This window comes from Aulonocara sp. 'chitande type north' Nkhata Bay, linkage group LG9, assembly GCF_057382095.1.
Source record: "Aulonocara sp. 'chitande type north' Nkhata Bay isolate Kocher_YH1m ecotype deep benthic linkage group LG9, A_spYH_male_GT1.1, whole genome shotgun sequence".
In the NCBI taxonomy this organism is placed as follows: domain Eukaryota; kingdom Metazoa; phylum Chordata; class Actinopteri; order Cichliformes; family Cichlidae; genus Aulonocara; species Aulonocara sp. 'chitande type north' Nkhata Bay.
This window is the reverse complement of record NC_141352.1, coordinates 24,585,457-24,611,771: the sequence shown is the minus strand read 5'-3', so window position 1 is coordinate 24,611,771 and position 26,315 is coordinate 24,585,457. Positions and strand designations below refer to the sequence as shown.

At 39.3% G+C, this 26,315-nt stretch overlaps 1 protein-coding gene across 1 annotated transcript in view; it reads left to right on the top strand.

The window, feature by feature from the left end:
* Positions 1–1,826: 1,826 nt before the first annotated feature.
* The window catches only part of apbb1ip (amyloid beta (A4) precursor protein-binding, family B, member 1 interacting protein), a 28,158-nt gene continuing 3,669 nt past the window's right edge, over positions 1,827–26,315 (top strand). The window contains exons 1-13 of the mRNA XM_086306638.1: positions 1,827–2,031; positions 8,324–8,383; positions 9,746–9,833; positions 11,625–11,914; positions 14,007–14,084; positions 15,731–15,890; positions 21,445–21,566; positions 22,551–22,625; positions 22,726–22,869; positions 23,335–23,445; positions 25,732–25,830; positions 25,912–26,032; positions 26,152–26,213. Coding sequence (XP_086162764.1) covers positions 8,324–8,383; positions 9,746–9,833; positions 11,625–11,914; positions 14,007–14,084; positions 15,731–15,890; positions 21,445–21,566; positions 22,551–22,625; positions 22,726–22,869; positions 23,335–23,445; positions 25,732–25,830; positions 25,912–26,032; positions 26,152–26,213 — 1,410 coding nt within the window. The 5' untranslated portion in view covers positions 1,827–2,031. The remainder of the gene's footprint in view (positions 2,032–8,323; positions 8,384–9,745; positions 9,834–11,624; positions 11,915–14,006; positions 14,085–15,730; positions 15,891–21,444; positions 21,567–22,550; positions 22,626–22,725; positions 22,870–23,334; positions 23,446–25,731; positions 25,831–25,911; positions 26,033–26,151; positions 26,214–26,315) is intronic.

Genomic DNA, 26,315 nt, shown 5'->3' with positions numbered 1-26,315 from the left:
GCAAACTTGCGGTGTTGATCATTGCACCACAAAGAGGGAGTGGGGAAAATAACTGCAGGTTGGTAGGTTCACACCTCCCACTGATTTCAGTCATGTTTGCCATGTACAGTACAGCAAAGAACAAACAGAGGGCACTAAAAGACTCCTGCATGCATCACTTTTCACATCAGCTCAGTGACAGTTTCTCCTCTGCAGCACTACATATCGTTTTGCAAGGTGCCCACTGGTTTTGTCATTATCACCCCATTTCCTTTTAGTGCCCAGGCACAAGAAATGCATCTTGAGGTGTGTTGGAGCGCTCAGAATGCAGACTAATGGCTAAAAAGAATGCTCCACACCTCACACCTTACCATATGCAGTTCTGCAACTTTCAAGCCGACAGACTTTTCTTTGTGCAGTAGAACTCAAGGCTCGACACTGCAGAGCCCCCTTTAAGCGCACAGTTTGATTAAATAACTAAAAAATAACAATCTCGTTCAGCTTCTTGGCTCGGTGCTGTGATGTATGAGCTGCAACATATGCTGGCAAAAACCATTATCAGAATCAGCTCTCCTGGACCACCCTCAGTCTCCGAGGAGAGCGCAAACGCATAGCGGAGCAGACAAAAAAATCCCCTCGCTCTCTGCTGCCGAGCTCCACAACTGTTAATCAGTGTATTTATTTGAGAAATGTTCTCCGAGGCACTGGCGTGCTTGTGTTTGGGAGATGTTTAGAGCTAATGGGAGGCTGCCTTTGGTGTCCATCTGTTTGTCAAACCCTGAGAGAATGAGGAAATGAGGGTGGTTGGGACACATGCTTGTACCCAGGGTGTTTGTTTAATACATCACGAGTCATGAAAGACTCTTAGAAGCATTCAAGGTTATTTGGTTTCCCCCTCGTGGTGCTCAGATTTACCATATGATGACGGGATTTTGCCACAGTGGTTTGTCTTTGCTGTCACGGCTCAGGCTGGTCTTGAGGGGAAATGGGACATAGAAGTGTTAATATTAGTAAAGATCAAGATAATCTGTTCTGTTAGGCATAATATCGAATTCATTTTTTTTAATATTGTATGTGAATTCCTTTTAAGGTGGAAAGAGGATAAAAAAAGAGATCAGAAATCTTGTTTTTGGCCTCCCAAGATGACTCAAGGAGAAATGCAAATAAATACAGCTATCTGTGTCTGCACGGTCAGATAACAGAGCCAGAGGCTATTCATAGTTTGACAGTTTAACTCTCCCTGGTTCCTCCTAAAGATAACCGACTTTGTTGCACCACACCATTACCCTAAGACAATTCTTCCTGATTTTAACAATAAAAGCTAAGATTTCATGTTAATTAATATATTCTAGTGCACTCTGCTTACATTTAGGAGGTATGTTAGAGGTTGTACAGCAAATAATGCACTTCATTTAGGAGACTGTATTTTCTAACAAGAATTTAGAGAAGTAAAGCCCAGCTGAAGTGTCTTTCACCACTACAGCGTGCCACTCCTGTCTACAGACTTGCTGTAAATCAGTTTCAGCGAGGTGAATTATTAACCAAGACCCGTCACATTCCTCCCGCTGATTCAGCCTTTCTCTCGATCCAACTGAGGCATTTCTTTTTTCTTTCAATAAAAAAAAAAACGTCCCAATCTGCTCGAGTGGCTGTCAGTCACCCTCGAAGTCTTTGTGAGAAGCCACAACACATTTATGATTTCTCCCTCTCTGTCCCCGTTGGCACAGTTACAGTACAGTGCCGATAAGGAGCACTGTTAAGGAGAGGATGGATCAACGCTGCCCAGACAAGAGTGTTGTGAAAGTGCTGAACTCTGTAGCAGGAATGCAATGACAGGTCTAGACCTGAACTTCCGCGTTAAGCAGGAAGAAGCCAACAGTCAGACAAATGCAATCTTCAATCTGCTCGCACACCCAAAATCTGCCTGCATATGACTTTAATTTTTGGTGCCGAGCTTAATTAGGGAATCGTCTTTCGAAGTGGAGCTGATGTCCATGAAGCTGTTATCTTGAAACTTAGTGGCGAAGCAAAGGATTAACACATTTTAAAAAGGTGAGTTTCATCTCTGTTTGGATGTTGTGCCTTTGGATATAACGGTAACAACCGAAGCTGCTTTCCTCTGAACGCAGAGCGAGAACATTGTTCGTTGATGTCTGAGCACATTACAAGTGAGGATTGTGGTGGCTGTTGTGCTGAAAAACAAAACAAAATAAAAAACAAATGAGAGATTTGTTTGTAATATATGTATATTCAGTTACAGCAGAATAATTTAGCTTGAGGACGTTATGTACAGATATGTTGTAGATGAGAATCTTAGACATCCTGTCAAACTTTGTGAGTTACAGCGCGCTCTGATAAAAACTCTCAAAAGGTTTTGAATTTAATAGTACGAGAAATTAAAGAAAACTCTTTTTAGAAGATTTTTTTTTACCATGTTTTAATTTGGTAAAAAGAATGTAAGTTCATATCTTTCCAACTGGGTGGACCCCGCTATCGTCTCATAGTGCTGCATGACTCAATAACCACATGAAACTAATAGGGCCGGCCTCTTATATTAAAGTTAATAGTGCTGTCAGTTTGTTGTTGATGACAGGAACATTTTGTATATTTGGCTTGTGGCATTTTTGGTTTTAAATCATGTCACAAAAATATGAAGTGAATTTGTTATGAGTTTAACTGAACGCATTGCTTTCAGAGCGATGGATTAAAAGGCTTTTGGTCAAGGGGGTGTTTGCTTTTTCTAAGAGATGTTAAGCAAGAAATTTTATTAAGGGTACTGAGTGCAGTAGGTTTGAGTCTGATTTGAAACCTGCTTCAGCAAACATTAGGGTTCTAATTCATTTTCATACTCTTCAGTGGTTTGTGCCTGCTGCTCAATCTCTAATTTGCCTACTTTGCAAAAAGAGCACATCAAGTCTTGTAAGCACATCTGCTTAAGAGCCTAGCACAGAAATATGATCCGATCATACGAGGGAGAGTTTCTGTATGTTATGGTAAACACTGGAGTTGATGTCTGCTTTTGATTTTCTACCCTGGAGCTACATATGTGTGGCATGTAAAAGGCTGAGATATGTATTTGAGATTATTGGGGGAGGGGGTTTTCTAGAGGCTATAAGCTATAAGGTGCTTTTAGATTTGCTGTTTTTTATTATAAAAAGTACAACAGTACAGTTGCCGCTTTTCACAATGCGCTCATTTGACGCCCAACAATAACATTTAAGAACGCCGATAGGTCACAAATGCCTTTTGTCTGACAATAAAATAGTGAAAAGTGTGAAGAGACAGTGGCACAGTTTTGTGAATTGAAAGTGTGAAAATGTGACTAGAAGTTCACAAACATGAACTCTGTTGCGGTAAATTGATATATTGAAAGGCACAAAAAGCTACAGAGCTTGCAGAGGAAAAATTCCTGGTGTTATTAGTTTGGTTTCTTTGTAGAGCTATTACTCATTCATAAAAGGGACACTGGGGTGACTTTGAATAGTTTAGCTGTTCTGGTCTTCAGCTTTCAAGTTTGCAATTTTTTCCGGTTACTGATGATAAAATCTTTGGCCAGATTTCTTTAAGAATCCTTTAAAAGTCTGATTTTAAACGGTGCTTTAATCATGGTCGTTTCCTTGTGAGGTATTATTGACTATTTGGTCAAATGTAGGATTTATTGTGTTTTCTGTGAACAGCCAATTTATACAACTCCACAGATTGTAGAAATAATCAGTGTAGCTTCCAGATCTAAAACGCATTTGTTCTAGTAGCCACCAGGGGGCGACTCCTCTGGTTGCAAAACGTTATGTTTTAAACCCTCATTTAATTTAATGCAACACTAACTTTATTCATTATGTTTCCATTTATAGTAAAGTAGATGCTGAAGTTGGGTATATTTCACAACCTGTCAACATTGTGTTTGACAAATTGCTTGTTTTCAAATTCACAAACAGCTACTGTAACTAGGTAAGCTCTGCCAAAGTACACCAAACTCATCCCCTAAAGCTTGAAAAGTTAGAGTACATTATATTCATTAGTTTCTCTCAAAAAAAAAAGTAAAATTTCAAAGGTGGATTTGGTCATCTTTGACCAAATCTAGGATACCTTCAAGCTTCAGAATCCCCCGTCCTTTAGGTCACGTTTGAGTAAAACTAATTAGTCCACCCATAATCACACTAGTGGTGCTGCAATGACTCTGAGGTTAACACCTTTATCTGTGTATCAGCTGCAGGACCACACCTACAAATAGCACAGAAAAAGTCCATTCTTCACATTGTGTCTGAGATATCACTCCACTAATGCACACGTCTAAGACACTGAGGAGGGAGTGTGTTAAAATTGGGCCGATTTGTTTTCACCAGCAGAAGCCGTCTTGTTTTCACGGTCTGTTCCTTCTCACTTCTCCTCGCTAATCTGGGAGCGGTTCATTTCATGCATTTGGCGTCAAAACACAGCCTCTCAGCAAAATCTGATTGACTGACTAAACTTCTCTTCCAGTGACTTTAAAACTACTAACAAAAAGTAGCACCAGACGTTCAGAGATGGTGCGTTCTTTTACTCGAAACGTCTCACGCCGACCACGTATAGGTGAAAAGAAGTGACATAATGAGAACTGAGGAAGCAGTACCATGAAATTTGCAGGCAGCTGCTTGTGTCACCATTTCCGATACCATTTCAACATTGCAAGTTCCAGGAAGTTTACCAGTTACCACTTCCTCCTGGGGGTAAACCGTTTGTGTAAAAGGTGGAGGATTGCGCTCACGTGCTATAGCAGTGAGCCCCACATATGTATGTCACATGGAAATTATGGTGCACAAACAAATTCTATCAGTGCGCAGAGGCGTTTCAGTTTATGAACCGTGCGATTTGATATATGACACCAGAAGATTAACAGTTTCTTGTGAGCTTCCAACACGCAGCATCTGTTAGATGTTTCAAACAGTATTGATCCTGTATAAACTCTTTCCTGGAACACAATCAGTCACTCTTGTCTCCTACACAGTGTCAATGAGAGATGTACCCCTGTGTCTTTTAATTAAATTCCAGCAATTTATTTTTTTCATGTTGGATCTAAATGTCATTAAACACATTCCAGACTCTGTGACAAGTGAAAGCAGGGAGTTAAACTCTGCAGCATCGCCCAATATTTTCCTCTCTAATGGACGCTACCACGCAGCAGAGAAAAAATAAAGACTAGAAGATAGCAATGCAAACATCTGTGCAGAGAATCTCACTGCATGAGTTAAACCAATTAGATTAGGGCTGATTTAACAAAAGAGGTTGCAGCTACCCCCACCCTTCCTCTTGCACACCCAGTGAAACGCTTTTAATTAGTACTTAATTCACAAAACCAGTCAGAAATAAGAAGAAAATGCATTACATAACAGACTCATACACGTTGTCATGCTTAGTCACCCTCTAAAGACTCATACAGAGGCTGAAAAAACACAATAATAGGGTAGCTCTTTGATGCTAAGCATTCTTGCAATATGAGGTGTGGCTTAGACACAGTGAGTACAGCGCATCGGTTTCTTAATCAGTTTAACCACACCAAACTTGAGACTAACCCCAGCAATTTATAACTGACCTGAGGCAAACCGAAGCTTATATTCATGCAGTTTAATCACAGTCCGTCAAAATGAGTAAGCCAGCAACACTCGGGTTAGCTGGTAAAATGTCTTGATTTAAAAAGTGTTGTTTTTAAAAAAAGGTCGCACTTATTTTATTGCTTTTACTTTGAACATATTAACAGTGAATCAGGTGTTACTCAGTAACTGTGCTGCGCCATGCTGACATTGTTGTGACGTCAGATTACAATATTGAATAATCTGCATAAAACATTATGCAAAGTGGAGCTGTTTTTTTCACATTGACTCACATTGAGATGTTTAGATAAGCTGGATGTGTTTGTCATTGTCACTCTATCTCAGAATGATAGAAGGATAAGATCTGGCTGAAAGCATTAACTGCAGCTGAGTGTCATATTCTTCTTTTATATTGTTTCACAAATGTACAAGTTCTGACCAGTGAGATCTTTTGACCTGATGATGATGCTAAATGCACTAAAGATTCAGACTCATTCTAATTCATTAATAACTGCATAGTCTGCATGTTAAACAAGAATATTTATATCTTTCCCTTCAATCTCTTCAGTAGATACGTAGTAAAAGTCATGGAAATCGGTGATTAATTTTAATGCAGTCTTTCTGGTAATACAACCAGGCACAAGCAAATGTTTACTTGTTATTTTGTAGCATTCAGGTCAGTAGAAGGTGAGAAGGTGGAACCAGTGAATCCGGATGGTTTACTGGTCATGAAACTCCTCTAATGAATTAATTTAGTAGTGACAGCTTCAGCAGTTACCCACTCATACCTTATGTTAACAAGCCTTTAGTAATAATATATTTGCAGTCATGTGAAAAGTAGGCCACTACCACTATCCTCTTAAGAAGTAGCAGCCAGGTGCTGCTAACCAAATGCATTTGATTAACTGATCATGAGCAAGTAGGAGCATGTCTACAAAAGCAGATCTGAACTCTTCAGGTTTGTGTTAATGCAATGCCAAGGGAAAAAAGACATCAACGGTCATCTTAAAGAAGCAGTTGTTTAATTGTCCTTTAGTTTGTGAAAGGTTACAAGGCCGTTTCCACACACTCTGAAGTCCATCAATCTACAGTGAGAAAGATTATTCACAAGGGGATCGTTTGAATAATCTTCCCAGGAAACCATCACCCTGAGGTCAGATCATGCAATACTCAGAGAAACTCCAAAAAGAGCTACACCTCAAACTCTACCTCAGTTAGCATGTCAGTTAGCATAAGTTAGCAGAAGACTTGTTTGCATGGGTTTCCAGGAGAAAGCATGTTCTATTTAAAAACAGCATGGCAGCACTGTTTAGTTTAGAAAATTTGCATCTGAACAAACCACTCTGTATACAGAAATATGATCGAGTGTGTGAGGCCATCTGTCTCACACATGAAGCTTGGCTCGAATTTTGCCTTGAAATAGGACAAAGATCCAGAGCACAGCACCAAATCTACAACAGAATGGCTGCAAAAGAAAAGAATCAAGGTGTTGCAAAGACCCAGTCAAAGTCCAGACCTCAAGTCGATGGAAATGCGAGATCTTAAGAGAGCGGTGCATAAATGAGTGTCTTCAAACTCAAAGAACTGAAGCATTGATGTAAAGAAGAGTGAGCCAAAGTTGCATCTTTATCAATGAGAGACTGATAAAGTCATAAAGTTATTAGATTAGAAAAGATGGTTCTATAATTCACTGATTTATCGGCTGCACTTCATTTGCAGTACAGTGGTCATTATCAGAAACATGCTATACTAGAAGCAGAAGAATTAGGAGAGCCCACATGTAAGCAATATAAAGTAAGCTACCATTAGCACCACTTTAACTGGATGAACTCCCACTGACACCTTCAGTGTTTCTGTGGTACCACTCACGTACCAGCATATGGAAACAGGGACTCTGTTTTGACTGCACATTCCAGACCATCATAACATTTGCTTTGAGAAAAGAGGCTTCAAATAATACGTGCAGGGGAGACGGCCTACTGTGCATAATTACGAATGTAAATCTCAAGCGAGGCTTTCGGAGTGGTTTTCAAAAAAGGCACAGTGACCACGGTGGCTCCTCGGGCTGTTACTCTGCTTAAAATGAAAAACATAACCTTCATTATCCTGACATTTTGCTTCATCCATCCACAATGGGGGATGTATATAAATCTGTACCAGCCTGATGTATGAGTCCATTTTGAAACTTGATCAGCAGTTAAGAGCAATTTCGAGCTAAGCACATTGTGGAAGCTTGCATACTTTATGCTCTTCCACTTTCCTTAGGCATCATAATGTTGCATGCAGTTTTTTCTTCTTCTTCGTATAATGATTCAAACAAACACTGATCATACAACACGAAGCATGATTTCAAAATCCAGATTACTAAAGGACACAGCATAAAAAAGTCAACTCTGAATATGACAAAAAAGGCAACATAATATTTACTCGCTGCTTCACTCACTTGCTCCAACAAGAGACAACATGTTATGGCAAATAATGACTGCCTGCAGTTATGCATACACACTTTGTTCCTTCAAGTCTGGGTTGGACATGTTTCGCAATATAGCGTAACCTGGGGAAACGTATTACATCTGCAAATACTTCACAGCAAAGTAGCAGCACTGTATCAGCACTCACTGCCTGCACTTGCCTTTAACCATGCAAATGGACATACCGTCTGTTTCATCTTCATTATTCAGTGCAGCTCATTAATACATATTATAAATATTATATTTTTTCACATTGAAAATAATGATAATTTCTATATCTGATTATTCTATTGATTCTTTCACCAGATGGACGACATTGACGCCATGTTCAGCGCCATGCTGGGGGAGATGGACCTCCTCACCCAGGTGACTTACCAGCCATTGTTTGCCTATATATTGTTCTATATACTTATTCTATTCTTGTTGCTTTATAGCACAAAATACCCTTAGAGCCATCTTTTCAAAACACAAACATTGAATATGTAGGTAATTTTCAGTGGATGAATAATGTGATAGCTCCTGTCCGTTCTGGTGTGTATAGCAATTTACAAATGGTAAAGGGTCTGTATTTGTATAGCGCTTTACTTGGTCCTAAGGACCCCAAAGCGCTTTACACTGTACACAATCATCCACCCAGTCACACACACAGGTGATGGCAAGCTACATTGTAGCCACAGCGCACTGACAGAGGCAAGGCTGCTGGACACTGGCACCACCGGGCCCTCTGACCACCACCAGTAGGGTTAGGGTGAAGTGTCTTGCCCAAGGACACAACGACCAAGACTGTCAGAGCCGGGGCTCGAACCGGCAACCTTCCGATTACAAGATGAACGCCCAACTCTTGAGCCACGATTGCCAGCTAGACAAGTTGTAGCTGTGACAACAAAATAAAACAAAGACAAAACCAAGAACTGAAAGAGGAAAGAATGAGTGGATGACGCGTACCCAGGCGCACCCTGAAGATACATTTTTCTGCTTCTTTTTTCCTCCAGTTTCCAATATCTGAAATAAGCGGGTGTCACGTTTTCATCTCTTTTTCTCCATTTAAATTTAAATATATTTAAATTATGTTGTATAGAATGTATTAAACATGACAGGATTTAATATGATACCAATAAAAAGTAGCAGAGGAGCTTGTGCCACTACCACATTTTCTGTTAATGAAAGGCATAAATCTCAATGTTCATGCAGCACATAGACAAAAATAAATTTTTTTGTTCAAGCTGCCCGTGATTAATTATCTCGCCTAAGGACTTAGAGATACTTTTCTTCTTCAGAGAAGATGACAAAGTAACAAAAACCCACCATCCTTAACTGAGATGTTCGTGACTGAGACGAAACACACTTTGTGGTCATGTAAGAACCATAAATACCACCATTTTCTGGAAGGGTGGGTTAAATGGCAAAACCCAACCGAGTAAAGATTACGCCTTTTTTTTCTCCCTCTTAGTAAAAAACCCCATTGATCACTTTAATGTTTTCCATCTCAGTTCTTCCAAGATGGGGTGTCATGTTGTTCATGCAGTGGGTACACTCTCACTCTTGCCCCCCAAAAGAAAAAAAATACAACTCTGTCCTCTGACATAATGCTTTAGAACAGTTTGGTTTCAGAGCGCTCAAACATGAAAGTGTGCTCCTCTGCGGTGGGGGGTGGGGAAGTATTTTGGCTGTGCAGAAATTGTATTTGCGTTCTTACAACCACACTGCTTTCTTCATTCTTTGTCTCAGAGTCTTGGAGAGGAAACGGTGCCCCCTGAAGCTCTCTCCAACACAAAGAAGGAAGTCAACTACTCCATCGGCTTCACTGACCTGAATGGTGACTTCACATTTTGACATTATGTGTGGAAACACTACAAAGAGCTGGGCGTTGAGCTTTTGTGCAGTGTCAACACCCGAGTTGTGCAAGGGTGGGATGTGTCGTGTGCTTGCTCAAATTAACAAGAAGTAGCATGGAAATACACAAAATAAAAAATAGAAAAGGTGCACTTCCTGGCAACTGAGGGCACAGATTAAAGTCTAATTACTCACTGTTTGCCTCTGACTTTAATAAGCTAAAAAAAAAATAAGCTGCAATAATGTTAGAACAAGGTCACAATATCAGCTGGTGTTAGCATTTAACTTTCCCTTTTTCTTCGTTCATTGTAAATGCCATTAAATCTTGTTAGAGTGAGTTGATAGGCTGTGCAGCACTTTATAACAAATGCCTGCCTTGAAGGGCTTTGCAAATGGAAAATGTCCTTGATATAAATAAACTATCAATCACAACAAATGGCTATGTTTTATAAAAGACTATAATCTACATGCGCTCTTGCAGCTCAGTAAGGCTGTGCCCAAATGCACGAGTGCAAACTGTTAATGCCATCCACTTTAAACTTAGCAAATGTATTACTGGGGACCAGAGTACGTGCAGCACAGTGAGAGGTAGATTAAATAAGGTGCTTTCACATTTGCGCTAAAGGGTTGCTAAAAGTTGCCTGCTCCACTCTGTGTGTAGGGTTCAATCTCACCATCAACACACATATGTATTTGGCTACAAATTTAACCATCAAAACAATGTGCAAAAGTTTTAATCTAACCTTAACGTATTTCTATATTAAGATAAGACAAGACAAGACAAGATTAGATAAGATAAGGGGTCAGGGGCCTCCTGAAATGTTTTAATCCTTAGGCAGAGGTGTAAAAAATACTCGGAAAAAAAGGGGGTTGGTCAAAGAAATTTTGATATGTTATCAGTTTGATCCTCACATGATCCCACAAAGATAGTTGAATAAGTACATGCCATTATTTTTCAAATAATGGTATCTGTAGTTAGCAGTGAGTCGAACAAAATTCTGTCTCGAATGCAAACTTTAGCGACCGTTAATGCAATTGTAATTGTAAACGCAACATCAGACTAGATGCTATAATTGCTCTGTGTGGGATGATGTTTATGCAGACTGGCCTAGTTATTAGGGGGAGATACATAAATAATAAATGGTCATACAGAGCTCAACACTCAATTACTAACAATACAATTATTATAGTAAGATTTATTTATTGTCTTTGGTTTCCTGTGATGAGCAGTTCTCCAGAGCTGCAACCCTTACCTTGAAAAGCCACAGTCACACACATTAGTTAAGTGAGAATGGCCTCAGAGCTGGACTCTTTTCATAGAAGTAACTTTAAGCCAAAATAAAGTAATCCAGGTTGCACTCGCTCCAAATCAGCAAAGGCAAATTATTTTTGACTGGTCTATAACATACAGTTACTTTTCTTTATAAATGTGTTAACTTAATAATGCTTTGAGGAATCTAAATACAGGACAGCCTACAAAAAGCAAAACTAAAATTTGCATGCAGACGAAACTGTTGCTTCCTCTACTGAATTCTGAAACTTGATTCCTCAGTGGAGCAATATTGGGAACATGAATGAGGAATAAAATGAAAGAACTCCTTTCATTGACTTTGTTTAATAAAACATAACTGAAAGGGGAACTTGTTCAAAAAAGGAAAGTTCTTCATAATTAGGGAAAAAAGGCAAATTACTTTGAAAAAGGAACAAAAGGAAATTCTATCCAACAATATTCTCTATTGAGTTACTTCCTGACAAAATGTTTCTGCTTCACCAGAGTCCCTTCATGAACTGGAGGGCAATGACTTGGACGCACTCATGGCCGATTTGATGGCTGACCTCAATGCAACGGAAGAGAAATTGGCAACAGAGATAGAATGCTTGAAGGCACCATCAGCGTCTCAACCAGACTTCCCACCACCACCCAAGGGCCTGAGCATCGAACCTGCCCCATCGCACATTTCACCGTCATCTGCAGGAAGCAGAAGCAGCAATGTTAGCACTCCTGTCCCTTCTGCTGCCTCCTCTTTAGCACCTCCACCTCCTTCTGGTGCAAAGCCCACAACGGTGAGTGAGCCCACATGCAGCAATTCTGCAAGTTTAAACCAGAGCATTAATCAAGGCTTGAGAGAGCTAGTTTCGAGGGCAGTGCCACAGGTCAGAAGGAAGAACCGTTTGTTGAGCTCCTGGTAGAACGAATCAACAATGTCACAATCTTTCTTTTATTTGCGCATGTCTTGGTTTACCATGAGTAAATGCTTTATAAGCCATGCGTGACAAGACAGTTTTACAACAAAAACATCACCAGTTTCCAGCACATAAATTTAAGATGAGTTTTGTATGTTTTTGTGAAACCTGGAAGAGTGGTATTGCTCTTAACGGTGAGATCATAGCAAAGTCGTTCCTGGATGGAGGCATCTGTTACAGTTACAGAGACGTGTGAGGCGAAACAGCCGAGGGTCTGTCTGGAACAGATCAAACACATACGGCAATGAGAAAAGTGTAACAGGATCGATAGCAAAGGTTGGGCTTGGAGTAAGGGAGGTAAGATGTGACAGTTTTGGAGGGGGGGAGGGGGGGGGGGGAGGTAGACGGGAGCTTATTGCTTTAGCAGAGGTTGTTACCTCATCTGTCTGAGGTAAAAACACCAGCTGTGCTGAGGCAGCGAGTGCGTCACTGTAAGGTAGACGTGGACGAGTTCATTAAAGTTGCAGTCAGGATTTTCACGGGTGATTGCATCTGGAGAAAACAGTTAATTGAGATCTAGCAGGTAGGATTTAATGTCCGAGATGGAAGTCTTGCATGGAGATTTCAACACCCACACAGGAGGGGATGAAGTGAAAACAAGACATTACACCTCTTGAAAAATGTTGAAGTGCTACATCACAGAGATAGACTTGCTAGAGTTTGATCTTCTGACTCGCCCTTGGGACCCTTTCTGCAAACTAGAAGTACGTGTCATTACTTTCTTTTTGACACAGATACGACTGTCTTTGCACAGTGAAATATGAAGCCACAAACAGCAGCCAGAAAAGTTAACCCTAATCATTGGATCTGTATACAGCTTTATGCAACATAAACCTCCTAAATGATGTATAATGATGAGAGCTATAGAGCTGACTGGAACTGGTTCTATGGAAAAAGACTTTGAGTCGGTCACTAATGAGTCACAAAGGTCTCTAACCAAACAATCACGTTGTGTATTGTTTCTAAGGCCTGAATCCACACATGTAAACACACCTGAGGCTACACATAGGAGTGGTTCCACTTGAAAGTAGGACCTAGGTGGGATGATAGGCTCAGCCCCCAAACACTTGACTAGTGTTTGGAAGAGATTGTGGTTTTGTTAAAGTAAACAGTTTTACAGCAGTAGATAATAATAGAAAGCTCCATTTTCTGAGCTTCCAGTGGTGGTACTGGTGTACTAGTGTTGAGCTTTGCTTCATTTAAAGGTGAAGATATACTTTACATGCTCTTATTCGCACAGATGTTACGTTCTGCCTTACAGTAAAATGAGCTATAAGTCATAACAGTATTCATAAATGATCTAGTGGGTCATTTTCACATTGAATCACACCTTGAGAGTGCGTCACTGAGGTTGCTCCTAGTTCAAGTGAACTGCAGTAATCTCATTAACCTACACATGTTGTTAACCTCAGAACACCCCATAGAGTGTCATTATATGGAGTAATACTACATAATGCAATTAAGTAAGAGTTGTCTGCTGGGAACTTTGTGTTTTACACCTTTGATGTACAATATCCCCCTCCTCATCATTAGCCCCGTTAAAAATTTAAAAATGACTCACAGAGATGTCTCATGCTTTCCTTTTTTCTTTTTCTTTCTTTTTTTTTTTGTTACAAAACTGCAATATTTTTTGTTGTGACTCACTTTATATGATAAGAAAGGAATTTTTGGCAACCTTTATTTTAAATTAAAAACTGTTTTCCTTGAAATTGTATATTGTCGAACAAATACCAGATTATAGCAGGATACACCCTAAATAGGTCGTCAGTCTGTTAAAAAGTGAATTAACACATTTTCTTTATGATTGTGAAGTTTGTTAATTTTCTTTTTGGTGCTTACATTGTACTTTTCTAAAAAAAAAAAAAAAGTTGACGACCATGTACCATCTCATCCCTGTGGACATCTTATTCAGGAGGAGATCGAGGCGCAGATGAAGGCAGACAAAATCAAACTCGCTCTTGAGAAACTAAAGGAAGCTAAAGTTAAAAAGGTAAGACAAGCAAACACCGACTTCTTGTTTTGCCCTCTGAGCTGACGTCCACTGGCAAGAGTAGAGACGTATAGAATTACAGCTACCTGAACATTACTGTAAAAGAGTTAATGGTCAAACATAGCATGGGTTTCCTTTCCTTTTTTCTCTTTTGGAAGAGCCATCAATCACAGTAATGGATGGTTACTTTCATCCAGCCAACATCCCGCAGGATAGCGTGGTTTCCTGTTTGGGGGTGATATGTGGACACTTTCTCATCTTCAAAGCAGCATTCAAAAGCTCAGACATGTGTTCTTGCATGCAAAGCTACACTTCCAGAGCAGCAATTTTTACACAAAACCAAACTAGTTTCACGCATGATGGCATGCCATTCTTTTATCATAGATGACTGTGACTGATACGACTGCCAAGTTTTACTCTTTTACTCGTGATTTGGCTCTTCGCAGTGACCTAGTTCCCTGTTAAGATGGTAGTTACAAATTCTTAGAAGTGAAAACTAAAAAGGAACTTTTTCTAAAAAGCCATGTGTGCGTGTGGAAGCTGAGGAAACACGGGCCACTTTCATATGGATGTGTGTCTCTGGGTTCATAGAAGAGATACAGAAGTGCCAGGTGCACTTCCAGGAATTTCAGCAGAAAGTGGTCAGAGGACCACAAGTTTCAGATAAGCCCACTGGTTTCTTAGCATGTTTGGGGATATTTTTTATAAGATAGCATCTTGGGGAGAGGAAGTGCTAGGAGGAAAATTAAATTTCCAGCGATAGTTCATTCAACCACATGTCAAAACCCGACTGTTTTTCAAGGGAGGGTGAAACTGAGTGACTTGTGACCTGAAGCTCTAAATCCTTTTGTGATAACATCTCTGAAACCCCCATTTTTATGACAAAAAGCAAGCAACTGGCTGACCTTAGTGCTGTGAAACTCCTCAGCTTTTCCAAAGCAGGATTTCTTACCAGATGAGAGGAATTGTGAAACCACATGAGCCTGCAGGGGGAAAAATGCTTTGCTCTGGGGCAAAATTAATCTCATCCAACACGCTGAGTGAGGTGCTAAGACTGCAAAAAGACAATAAAGAAGAAATTACAGCAAAGCTCGAATCAGAAGACAGAAGTGCTGATGCTCGAAGTCTTCCAGTAAAGCTAACGTTAGGAGACAGAAACATCCATTTACTGTGCATATCCTGTAATTAAACTGGCAAACAAACAAGCTGCATGTGCATAAAGGCTGGATTTAATGTCTTACACCTGCTGCTGTCCAACATGTTGAAAACCTTAAACTTAAACCTTTTGCTCTGTTTCTTGCTGGGAGTTAGATTAAAAGATGCTGGCTAAATCTAGTTAATGCTAATCTATACTGTAAATGGCTTTCTATGAATACTGTGAATGCAGTTCTGTACACAAGACGAAGAATGTGCTTGTTTGTCCAAAGATTACAAGAAGTATACAGTAAAAATGAGCTTTAACTCTTTTGCTTTGGCAAGCTAAGGTAAGCTAATCCAGTTTGCCATAAAAATAGAATTTTTAAAATCTAAAGTTGTGTCAAGAACACCAGAAAACATCACTTTTATATACTGGAATGATATTTTTTGTGCTTGTGTGGTAAAAAAAAAAAAATAAATTTAAAAAGCTGTGTTTTTCTGTTTGACAGTTGGTGGTGAAGGTACTAATGAATGATGGCAGCTCCAAGACGCTGATGGTCGATGAGCGACAGAATGTCAGGGAAGTTCTGGACAACATGTTTGAGAAGTCTCATTGTGACTGCAATGTGAACTGGAGCATATGTGAGACCAACCCAGAACTGCAGCTTGGTGAGTTACCATAATATAGCATGTAAGCTACCATAGAGTAGATGGTATACAGTGATATGTTGATGGTGTTAACTTCTTTTAGGGTCAAATGACTTAGTCTGATGACCGGTCTGAAATTATCTGACAACCATCGGTTGCTAGAAAAAGATACATATTCCCTGACCGTTTGACAAAAAATGCTCCTGACTGGTTTGGTCAGTAACAAATTGCTGTGGTTGCATCAAGACACCATCTTGTCTGGAAACACTTGCTAAGTAACCGCTGAGCATTAGTGAACCAGAAACAGAAACCGTCGTGCAATTTGAAATGTGTTGACAGTTTAGCTTTTATCTTGAAGGTGATTCTCCATTTCTGGTTTCTGTTACACTTTAAATTTTTATTTTACTACTGCTCGACAAGTCAGTGTCTTACATGCAAACTATGGACAGCCATGGCAACTATAGCAATCATGAGGAGGTTTTTAGTGACCAATTTTATCAGCCAGCAACCTCCAACAGCCACTCACTAACTGGTCAGGGGTAACAGACTGGTGGTTGTATCATGGTCAATACAGGAGACAGTTCTTGATCAATGTGAGCATAATGTCACACCAAAAAACTCTATAGTCTTGACCTTTAAAATGTTCTCTGAATGAGTTTATGGGCCAAGTCACTGATTTTTATTCATAATGACTGAAAAGTTATGTCAGTTTTGTAAATTTTGGTTATTACAAGCGTCAGAAAGGAAGGAACCCTGTAAGGAGTCTGAAGTTCAAATCTCAGTCACTGTTAATTAATGGTAAGTCTAAGTTGAACTGAACAAAAGTTACAGGCACTATATGCAGAATAGCTCGGTCACATATTTCTAGGAGACTGTACTGTATAAAGCTGTGTGTCATCAGCATAGCTGTGGTAAGTGACACAGTGTCCGTTAGTAGAAATATATACTATATGTACCTTTAAAAATGCTGCAGTGAGTCTGATGGGAAATGCAGCCGCAGTATTGATGGAACCTTTATGGAAAATGATTTTAAGGCACCATTGCACTATGATTCAATATGTAGTTATTTCATAAGATATTTGCTGTTTTAAAAACCCGCAGACAGGTTAAGTGTTTTCAGGGGAAAATAAGAAATCTTTCAGTGCAAAGAAAAAGACGTTTGCGATTCGAGGAGCAGTTTGGAATAAATCAAAGAACTTGATCGCACGAATGAGTAACTACCTAAATGACATTGGCAGAAAATACAGAGAAAGATGTCAAAGTTGTGCTGACACCACTTCACCGACAAGTGACATCTGGGTAATTTAGTGCAGAAACGCCGCGGCAATAAGCAATAGCTGAGCAGCAAATATATCAACAAAACCAGAAAAACACAGTGGTGGTATATTACTGTGTTAACAACGCCAGACTTGTGTTTTTATATGAACTGTCAAACTGTCTCAAACACACTCACACACAAAAATATACACTCACTGTACAAGGTGGGATATTTCATCCTGGTCGAGATGATGGACTGTGTTTTTATTGGCACGGTGGCAGCCAAACTGCACCGAGCTCACAATGAAACACTGATCTTACTCCCATCCATCTCTTTCTTGCCCTCCTCCTCTCCTTTATATTTATATTCTCTGTCGCTCTCTTGCTTACACTCACACGAGGAGTGTAGACAGGTGGGTTTAATTTGCTGTATCGGACACTGTCAGTCATCCTCCCTGTCATGCGGAAATAGAAGCCTTATGATCTCAGGCCTCCGTCTGAGCTGTCTGTGCTATATTTACTTCGGCTGCTGGGCTGCACCTCCATTGGCGGTACCATCTGCTTTTTGTGTTTTCTTACCACTTTATCAGATTTTAACAGAGATAATTGGTGTTTTTAAATAGCCATTTTTCTATATCATACACAGAGATTTGTTTTATTTCATCCTGAAGCAGTTTTAATCAAATACTGGTGGTAAAACCATTAACTTTTGTGAGCAATAAAATATGAGTCGTTATTATTTTGCTTTAAAGAAATTTTATATGCTGTTGTGACGCACAAAATTAATGGCTAAGCGTTGAATTATTCAATTTCTTATTTTAAATTTGAAGATGAAGAATAAGAACATGTTAATCCACTGCAGTTTACATCTTTAGACATTCATCATAATTATATAACTTTAATAATATATTATTTTGCTGGGGACTGTGGTGTGTAGAAAATATTACTCAGAAACAGAAAAATCATAAATTGTTAATGACTGTTTTCAACAGAGGATAAATACATGCTTTTGACAACATGAGAGGACAATGGTACAGAATAATAAACTTTATCAGATTGGGATATATATCATTAGGTTTTTTTTCATAACACTTGTTTTAAAAACGTTTTCCTATCAAAGAATGTGTCTGTTAAAGGGTATAATACATGTAAAATAAAAATAAAATCTTCAACTAAGACTTTACTCTTGGTATGGATGGAATAAATCAACAAAGCACTCTCATATATATATCATACTGTACATAAAAGATGGACAAAACCACTGTGACATCACCTATTGGTTTAGACTAGATTGTCTAGATTGTCTTTTTCACAATAATTTTTAAATAATTTTTCGGACATTTTTGCCTTTGTTAGATAAAACAGGGAAGATTAGACAAATGTGGAAACCCAGTGAGCTAAACTACCAGTCATGACATTTACAAGTGAAGGTGGAGTGCTAAAGGTATCAGCTAAAGCTAACTAGCTTGACTGAACCTGCAATTTAGTTATAAGTGTCATATAGAGAAAGTAATAAAGTACTAACATATCACTCTCAACAACTCTGAAAAACAATTCTTGAATGGAGGAAATTAAATTCACAACAAGCCATATTATTTCTCAAATAATTACCGGTATACACAAATGCTCTTAAAGTAACAAATTAGATGAAATGATACCTAGCATGTAGATAGCAGCTATGCTAATGTTATCACCAACCTCTTATTTGAAGCAAACAATGCAAACGTCAAGCCTTTGTACAGTTAATACAGTACAATACAGAGTTTTTGTTGTTGTTTGTTCGATTTTTATACAAGGCATGTATTTCAACTGTAAATTTGGGCATATTACATCAGCCACTGGATTTAGCCTCTCCATTCTGAGCTTCAGCATTAGCTTTTTGGCTGTCAGCACACTACATCATGATAATGAGAGAGACATGGCTTCGGAAAGATATTCCAGACACCCTGAATCAACTAGAAAGTTTTTTATGTGTACAAGGAGGGGGATTTATGTGTGTCTTCTTCTTTTAAAGCAAGCCGCAAGTGGCCATTAGAGGAACTGCAGGGTTTAGTAATGTTTTTAATCTCAATTTCAAGTTAAATTCCTCTTCCTTCATTTTGATTTATATTCCCACTTCTATTTGCACCTCATGATAAAGATGACATATCTGTGCTGCTGGTGCAAAAAATAAGAGCCGATGTGCGTTTTTCCCTTTGGTCAGCACTAACCAAATCATAGTTCTTGGCTTAAATTAGTCGTCTGACACACAGACTGCTATCTATAGTGTGCCAGCCATGCAAGAATTCCTCTGTGTGCGCCATTTGACTCACAGGCACAAGAGTGTTTGGGATTTTGTGTCACCTTTGGCTAACTGCACAGAAAAACAGCTCCAAAATGGAAACAGTTAATTCATTTTTAAACCCTTGAACATTACTAACACTGCAGCTGACCTTTAATCTTCTTCAGCAAAACGTCAAAGCAAATCATGCCCAATAAACACCCACAGAGCTCAACGAGCAACACCAGCTTTCCAGAAAATCTCCGCTGTCATACATTCACCCATGTGCTCGCCATGCACACTACTGAAAAGCACCATGTGGTTAATGCAGTTCAAAGGGACTTTTACTCCTAATAACTCACTCCAGCAAGCAAAGTCACACCATCCATTTAATGATTGTAATAGTCAAACTAGTCTGGAACCCTGGCAGCAATTTATTTAATGCCTACCTCTGCCTCAGCTGGTAACCCATAATTTGAGACCAGGGCTAAACTACATTCAAAGGGCCAGTATATGATGGAGATCTACAGCACCAGGCATGTGGGTGGGCAAAGGAGGAAAAAGGAGGAGAAGGAGGAGGAGAAGGAAAAAGCTCTTAATGTGTTTTGGAGGTTTAGTACCATTTAAAGTCCTGCCAGCAAATGCTGGAGGTTGGATTTTATTGGGTCCTCCGTTAATTCAGCTCATTTGAAATAGACAATTGTAAAGCTGTGCGACTGACTTTGAAGCAAGTGCAGCTGATTTAAAGATTTCGTGATGGAGTGATCTACTGCAGCGAAGCATTTGTTTTGACTTGCTTCATGGCACAAAGATAAAGTCTGGCGTGCTTTCTGGTTTGAACAATAGTGCACCGAGAAAGTAAACTGGAGACAGTTTAATCTTCCAAAGTGGCTGAGCCAAACTATATCTCATGGCTGATTGAAGAGAGATCAGCTGGATTTACTGCAGAGATAGAAAGAAATAGTGCTTTACTTAAATGTGCTAATAATATCTGACATTCAGAACCACCACATGTTGCATGAAAGGACCAGCATCTGAGAACAAGGGAATAAAAAATAAATTCCTTCAGCGTGCTTTTCACCTCCGGCTCTGAAGACCTTGGACTGCTTTCTGTCATTTTAGTTTTAAAATGCAAAAGTGGGAGGTTACTCTACAGTTCCTAAAAGCATGGGGAAGACCAAGGAGGAACTTGCAGAGGCTGCTATGCATGTATAGCTAAATATATTAGCAAAAAATAAAATACAGAAGCTGTTTTTGTTTTTTTTTTATTTTTCAGAGCAGGAAAAGAAACGTATTGCTCTTTGAACCTCAGGCTGCTTTAGCTTTGCAAATGATGACTGTGTTAGAAACAAAAAGAGAACTACTTGTTTCCTTCCGTTGAATTTAAAACGGACCCCGATGAAGGTTCAAAGCAAAAAAATACTAATCTCACAATACAATTTTTTTTTAAAATAATGGACTTTTGTCCTCACCAGTCATCTAATCACATCCATTTAGATGTGAGCCTTTCTTGACATTTCACAGGGTAATAATATTCTTTATTTCCACTGTTGTCCAGTGACAGCAGGTATAAATTTTAGTGATATATTAAATAAAGCTAAAATTAAGTAAGATGAAGCACCACATGGATAAGCTCCAGCATTAAAATCATGGCTTTTAAACACTTAATTAGAAGGTTTCTTTTTCTTTACTTTAGCTTGATACTTGATACTGTGGACATATGTGTAACAAGATATTGAACTACAGTTTTTTAGGAAGTAGACAAATAACATATCAGAATAGAGACTATAAATAGCAATATGTGTGTCATACGCTTGAGAGACTCACTCAGGTCTGGCTTAAAGTCGCTCTGGCCCTTTGGTACCTTAATATTCTCCAGTTCAAGCCTCTTCATTCCCCTGGTGTGACTTTGCATGGTGGAATTTCAAAAGCTAAACTATGTGAAGAATCTGTCATCTCATTAAAAAAACAGTACATCAAAATGACTCTTCTCCAGCAATATTTCACTATGAATGTGCCAGACTAATAAGTTATACATCTATTCTTTTCTTTTGGCAGAACGGGCGTTTGAAGACCACGAGAACCTTGTGGACCCACTCTCAGCGTGGACAAGGGACAGCGAGAACAAAGTACTCTTCCAAGAGAGACCAGAGAAATATGAGGTTTTCAAAAACCCACAGGTTGGTCTACTTCAATAGTTTCTCTTTTATAAAACTATATGAACCTCTATAAATGAACACTGATAATAAGCAGCGTTCGTGTGGGATCTCACACATCCATTGGGTGAGATGTGGTGTGGCTCCTTATTCTTGGACTGAATTTGTGCAAATCTATCTGCACGTTGTTTCAGCTCTGCGCCGTCTGGTTGTTTTCACCTTCTCAATTATGCAATGTCTTTTCGTCCTTGCGGCACGACCTCTTACGTTTATGTCCACACTGCAGTATATCAAGTGAAACAGCTTCAGGCAAAAAAAAGGAGATCTTGGCATGTTTGTGATACAATGAGACCCTTTAATATCTTACAGTATTTAATGGATTCGGTCTGTTGGCAGAGGCAAACAGCTGGGTTGGAAAACCAGCGAAGATTTTCTCGTTTTTAAAGTATTCCATCATGTCTTCCATGTCTTCCAACAAAAGACAGATCTCTTTCATACAGTATGTCCTTATTCATTTACTATTTGAGCTTTTGACATGAACTACCAAATAGATTTTCCCTCTGGGCTTTTCCTCACAATGAAAACATACTGGCTCGGACTATGATATGACGCCAAAGTATTTCACTCATACAGAGACAAAAGGGATTGAGACCCCGATGTTTTTTGTTTTTTAAAGGTTATATGACTTCTTCTGCTCTTTTAGAGAATGATATCCTTTAGTTTAATTCCTTAACCCTTAAAACCTTGAAGGTAGAGGAGCTAAAACTGCTCGTTTCAGACAGAGGATGAACCGACAAGCTGCATCAAGGCCCAGTGAGATAAATAAGCTTTTTTCTGAATTGTTATTCATGCAAACCTTCTTCATATGATTCCAAGAAGAAAAGAACTGAGCTGTAAATAAGTCTAATAGGTCCAGTTTAAGTTGTTTTACAAAGAGGTGGCCTAACCAATAAACCAACATGCCCGTCCCTAAAGCAATAATTCAAGCACTTTGTTTTGTTCCTGCAGAACTTTTATCTGTGGAAGAAGGATAAGACAACTCTCAGAGATATGAAAGATAAGGACAAAGAGTTATTAATACAGGTAAAACACACTCACATACAACCTATAGGTGTAACATCATCCATAAGGTGACTTTTTCCTATTAGTAACTTACCCTTTCATCCCCTCCTCATCTCTGCAGGAGAACTTCTGCGGGACTTCCATCATCGTGCCTGATCTCGAGGGGGTGCTGCATCTTAGAGAAGACGGAAAGAAGTCCTGGAAGCAGCGGCTCTTCCAGCTGAGGGCCTCGGGAATTTATTATGTGCCCAAAGGGAAGACCAAGGTCAGGAGTCAAAAGGAGAATGCAAGAGAGAAAACACACGTCCAACTGCTAATGCTCTGATTCAGCCGGCCTCAGACATGCTGAACAGAAGTGGTGAAAGATGAAAATCCCACAGATACAGAGATATTTTTGCTATGTCAACTGAAACCCTAATGAAGTGTAATATCAAGTTTTTTCATCTTTCCAAGGGACTGTTAAGAGTCTTTCAGCTTTATTAACCCCACTTTTGTGTTATGCACCGCTGGATATAACTGGGGTTATTACTCCCCCTCTGATACCTGCAGTGTACTTGCCACATATCTCAGATCTTTTGGCAGCTCCTGCTCCCAAATAACCATTTATGAATCACATTATACCCTGCTACTGCATCTGTAGGGTAGATATTGAATTTAGTTGGCACAGAAACAGGTAAATGGCAAAAAAGAAAAAACCCAAACCGAACAATCGTCTTTTGTTCCCTTTCAGTCGTCCCGTGACCTCGTCTGCTTCGTCCAGTTCGACAACGTAAACGTCTACTACGGCAAAGACTTTAAGAGCAAATACAAAGCTCCAACTGACTTTTGCTTTGTGCTGAAGGTAAGGCTGCATATCAATTCAGCTCGCTTCAAAGCCACACGCCACACGCCCTTTCATTGTGGACCAGATAAACGCAGAAGCTGCAACTTCCTTCACACTGTGTGCTACACTAAGTGCTGCACTATTTAAAAGATGCTAACCAAAGTGGTGAGCGTGGCAAGCCCTGCAGCTGCCTGCATGGCTGGAAATTTTCAAAAGCAATTAATACTTCGATTTAAAGAAGTGAAACAGCACCGTTTTGTCCTATTTAGTCTCAAAAGTGGCAAGAATTTTAAGAAACTTCCTACTTCTTGTAATCATTTACACAAAAGTACTTTTTGTCTATTTAAGAGTGATTTTAAAGTGTAATAGTGGCAGTAGTTTGAGGTACTTACAGTAATCATTTAAGGGTAAAAAATGCTGACGGATGCAAAAGCAAGAATTAGATGGTTTGCTGGTCAGTGTTAAAGGGATGTGAAAGTCTGCTTTTTTCTTTTCCCCTATCTTGTCTGGGAAACACTAGAATCAGCAGATCCCATTAGACTAGATGTTGAGGAGCAGAGCAAAAAGAGCTTAGAGAAGCAAAGAAACTGAATTAGCTTCAAGTGAAAGACAAAATACTCGAGGCTTGGGTTGAAGGGAATAAGGCGCTGCTGCAAGGGCAAACAGAAAATTACCTTTCAGAACTCCAGCCAGGTTTCAACTGGCCTCCTTACCTTAAAGTTAAACTTACAAAGTAAATACAGTAATAGCTGAAGCTGTTCTTAGCTGCCAGAATGTTAAATTAGCGTTTTGACAGATTGATGAGGTGGCGTTTATGAGCTGACAAAAAACTGCTGCAATTCAAGGACGACAACAGAACAATTTAGCCTCATCAATTTGCTGTTAAATATTCAGAGGAGCAGCCGGAGGTGATCTCTAATACCACCCCCATTATGAATAACCAAGCTTCTATAACTCATATTGTGTCATTACAAGGTAATTTAACTTCGGCTTCAGGGAGGGAAACAATAGACTGGGGGAATTAATGTTACAGTAAGTGTTTATGGTCATAAAGTTGGCATATGTGGATATCTTCTTGCATGGAAGCAACAACAAAAGCAAAACGAACATCAGCCTTCTCACTAGTCGCAATAATATTGAATTACATGATCCATCGGAGGACTGGTTTCTGTTCACACCTGCAAACAGAAATATCCCACAAAACAGGAAGTGAATATATATATTTATTATTTATTTGACTTGCACCAAACGATCTGCTTCTAGACCCACGCTGCCCCCTTATGGCTCTCTGTAATATCGAGGAGAAAGTAAACAATAGCAACAAGTAGGTCACAGTGTAGCAGGTTTAGCCTGTCGTTGCCTCAAAACTAGCTTAGTGTGCATTTAATATAAGTGACTGTCAATATATTTAATTAAGATAGGGTTCCTGTAATGAAGCAGATTTGTGCAGTTGGGTTTTTAGGACATAAATTATCATGGAAACTTCAAGCTAATTTCTTGAACTCTTTAAAATCTGTACATCTGGAGCTCTGCACTTACTGAGTCACCAGAGCCTTGGCCACTTGTACAAACTATGTGCCTCAGCAATCAGTGAACTTTATGTGGTTTGACACTTTGTGGCTGAACTGCTGATATTCCTTGTTTGCAGTTTGCAATAATCCCATTTACAGCCAATGGTGGAATATACAGGAGAGAAGAAATTTAATGAATGACATGAAAGACCTTATATTTAATGGTAAAATAAGTCCTAATTGGCTATGGGTTGTTATTTTCAGTTGTTAAAGTTGTTAAAAAACATTTCTTTGGACATCGCGAGTTTAATTTAGAAGGTGGGATTGATGCAATCCGGCTGATCACTTGCCACATATACATAACATCTACAGGAGCCATGAAAGCCTCTGGTCCACAGTTTTTGTGCTAATGCTAAAGGAGCTCTGTAATATTATGTGGTCTTGCTACAGTTTCTAAACACTACAGTTTGTAATAACATAACTTACAGCTGATCGTGTAATATTGAGAATGGAAGATATTTCAGAAACGAATTTATTGCAATGGTGGCATCCTGTTGGAACATCCAAATTCATCATTCAAATTCAGTGAGCTCTTTAGTAGAGAAAAAACATCCTTCACAAATGTTTGTAAAGCAGATTGCACAGTTAGGTGCTTGATTTTATACACCTGTGGTGATGGGACTGAAAACACAAGGAATCAAAGATTAAAAGGTGTGGCCCAATGTTTTTTCCATGTGGTGTTTTTGATTGGCTGATCAAAAACGTATAAACGTATGTGGCTTTGCCTCTGCAGCATCCTCAGATCCAGAAAGAGTCTCAGTACATAAAGTACCTCTGCTGTGATGATATTTGGACCATGAACCTTTGGGTGACTGGAATACGGATTGCAAAGGTAAATATGAAAACTGTACAAAATACAGTTTTTCCTTAAGCAAAGATACAAAATCGGGTTGTCTTTTTCTTTTTCTTCAAGTACGGGGCATCGCTGTATGAAAACTTTAAAACAGCAGAGATAAAGGCTTCTAACTCTGTGTGGACGAACCGCAGCACTCCATCGAGCTCCAATCAATCAACGCCCTCACCCACAGTCAAAGGTAGCATGACATGCAATTTCTCCTTCACTGATTGTTTCATTGATCTGATGCAGTGATATTAGCACACACTTTTTCACTTGTACTGAAAGTTCACTTGAGTGTTTCTCTTCCTCTTCCAGCTAAATCACCAAACCAGGCCAACGGTCATGCTACCAAGCCGCAGCCAGGACCTATTTCTCAGGTAAACAGCACTTCATCAGAAGGGAAGCATTGGTTAGCCGTTATTGTGACTGTTTTTATAGTTTAGTCTATAAAAACAAACCATGCATAGGACAAACTGAAG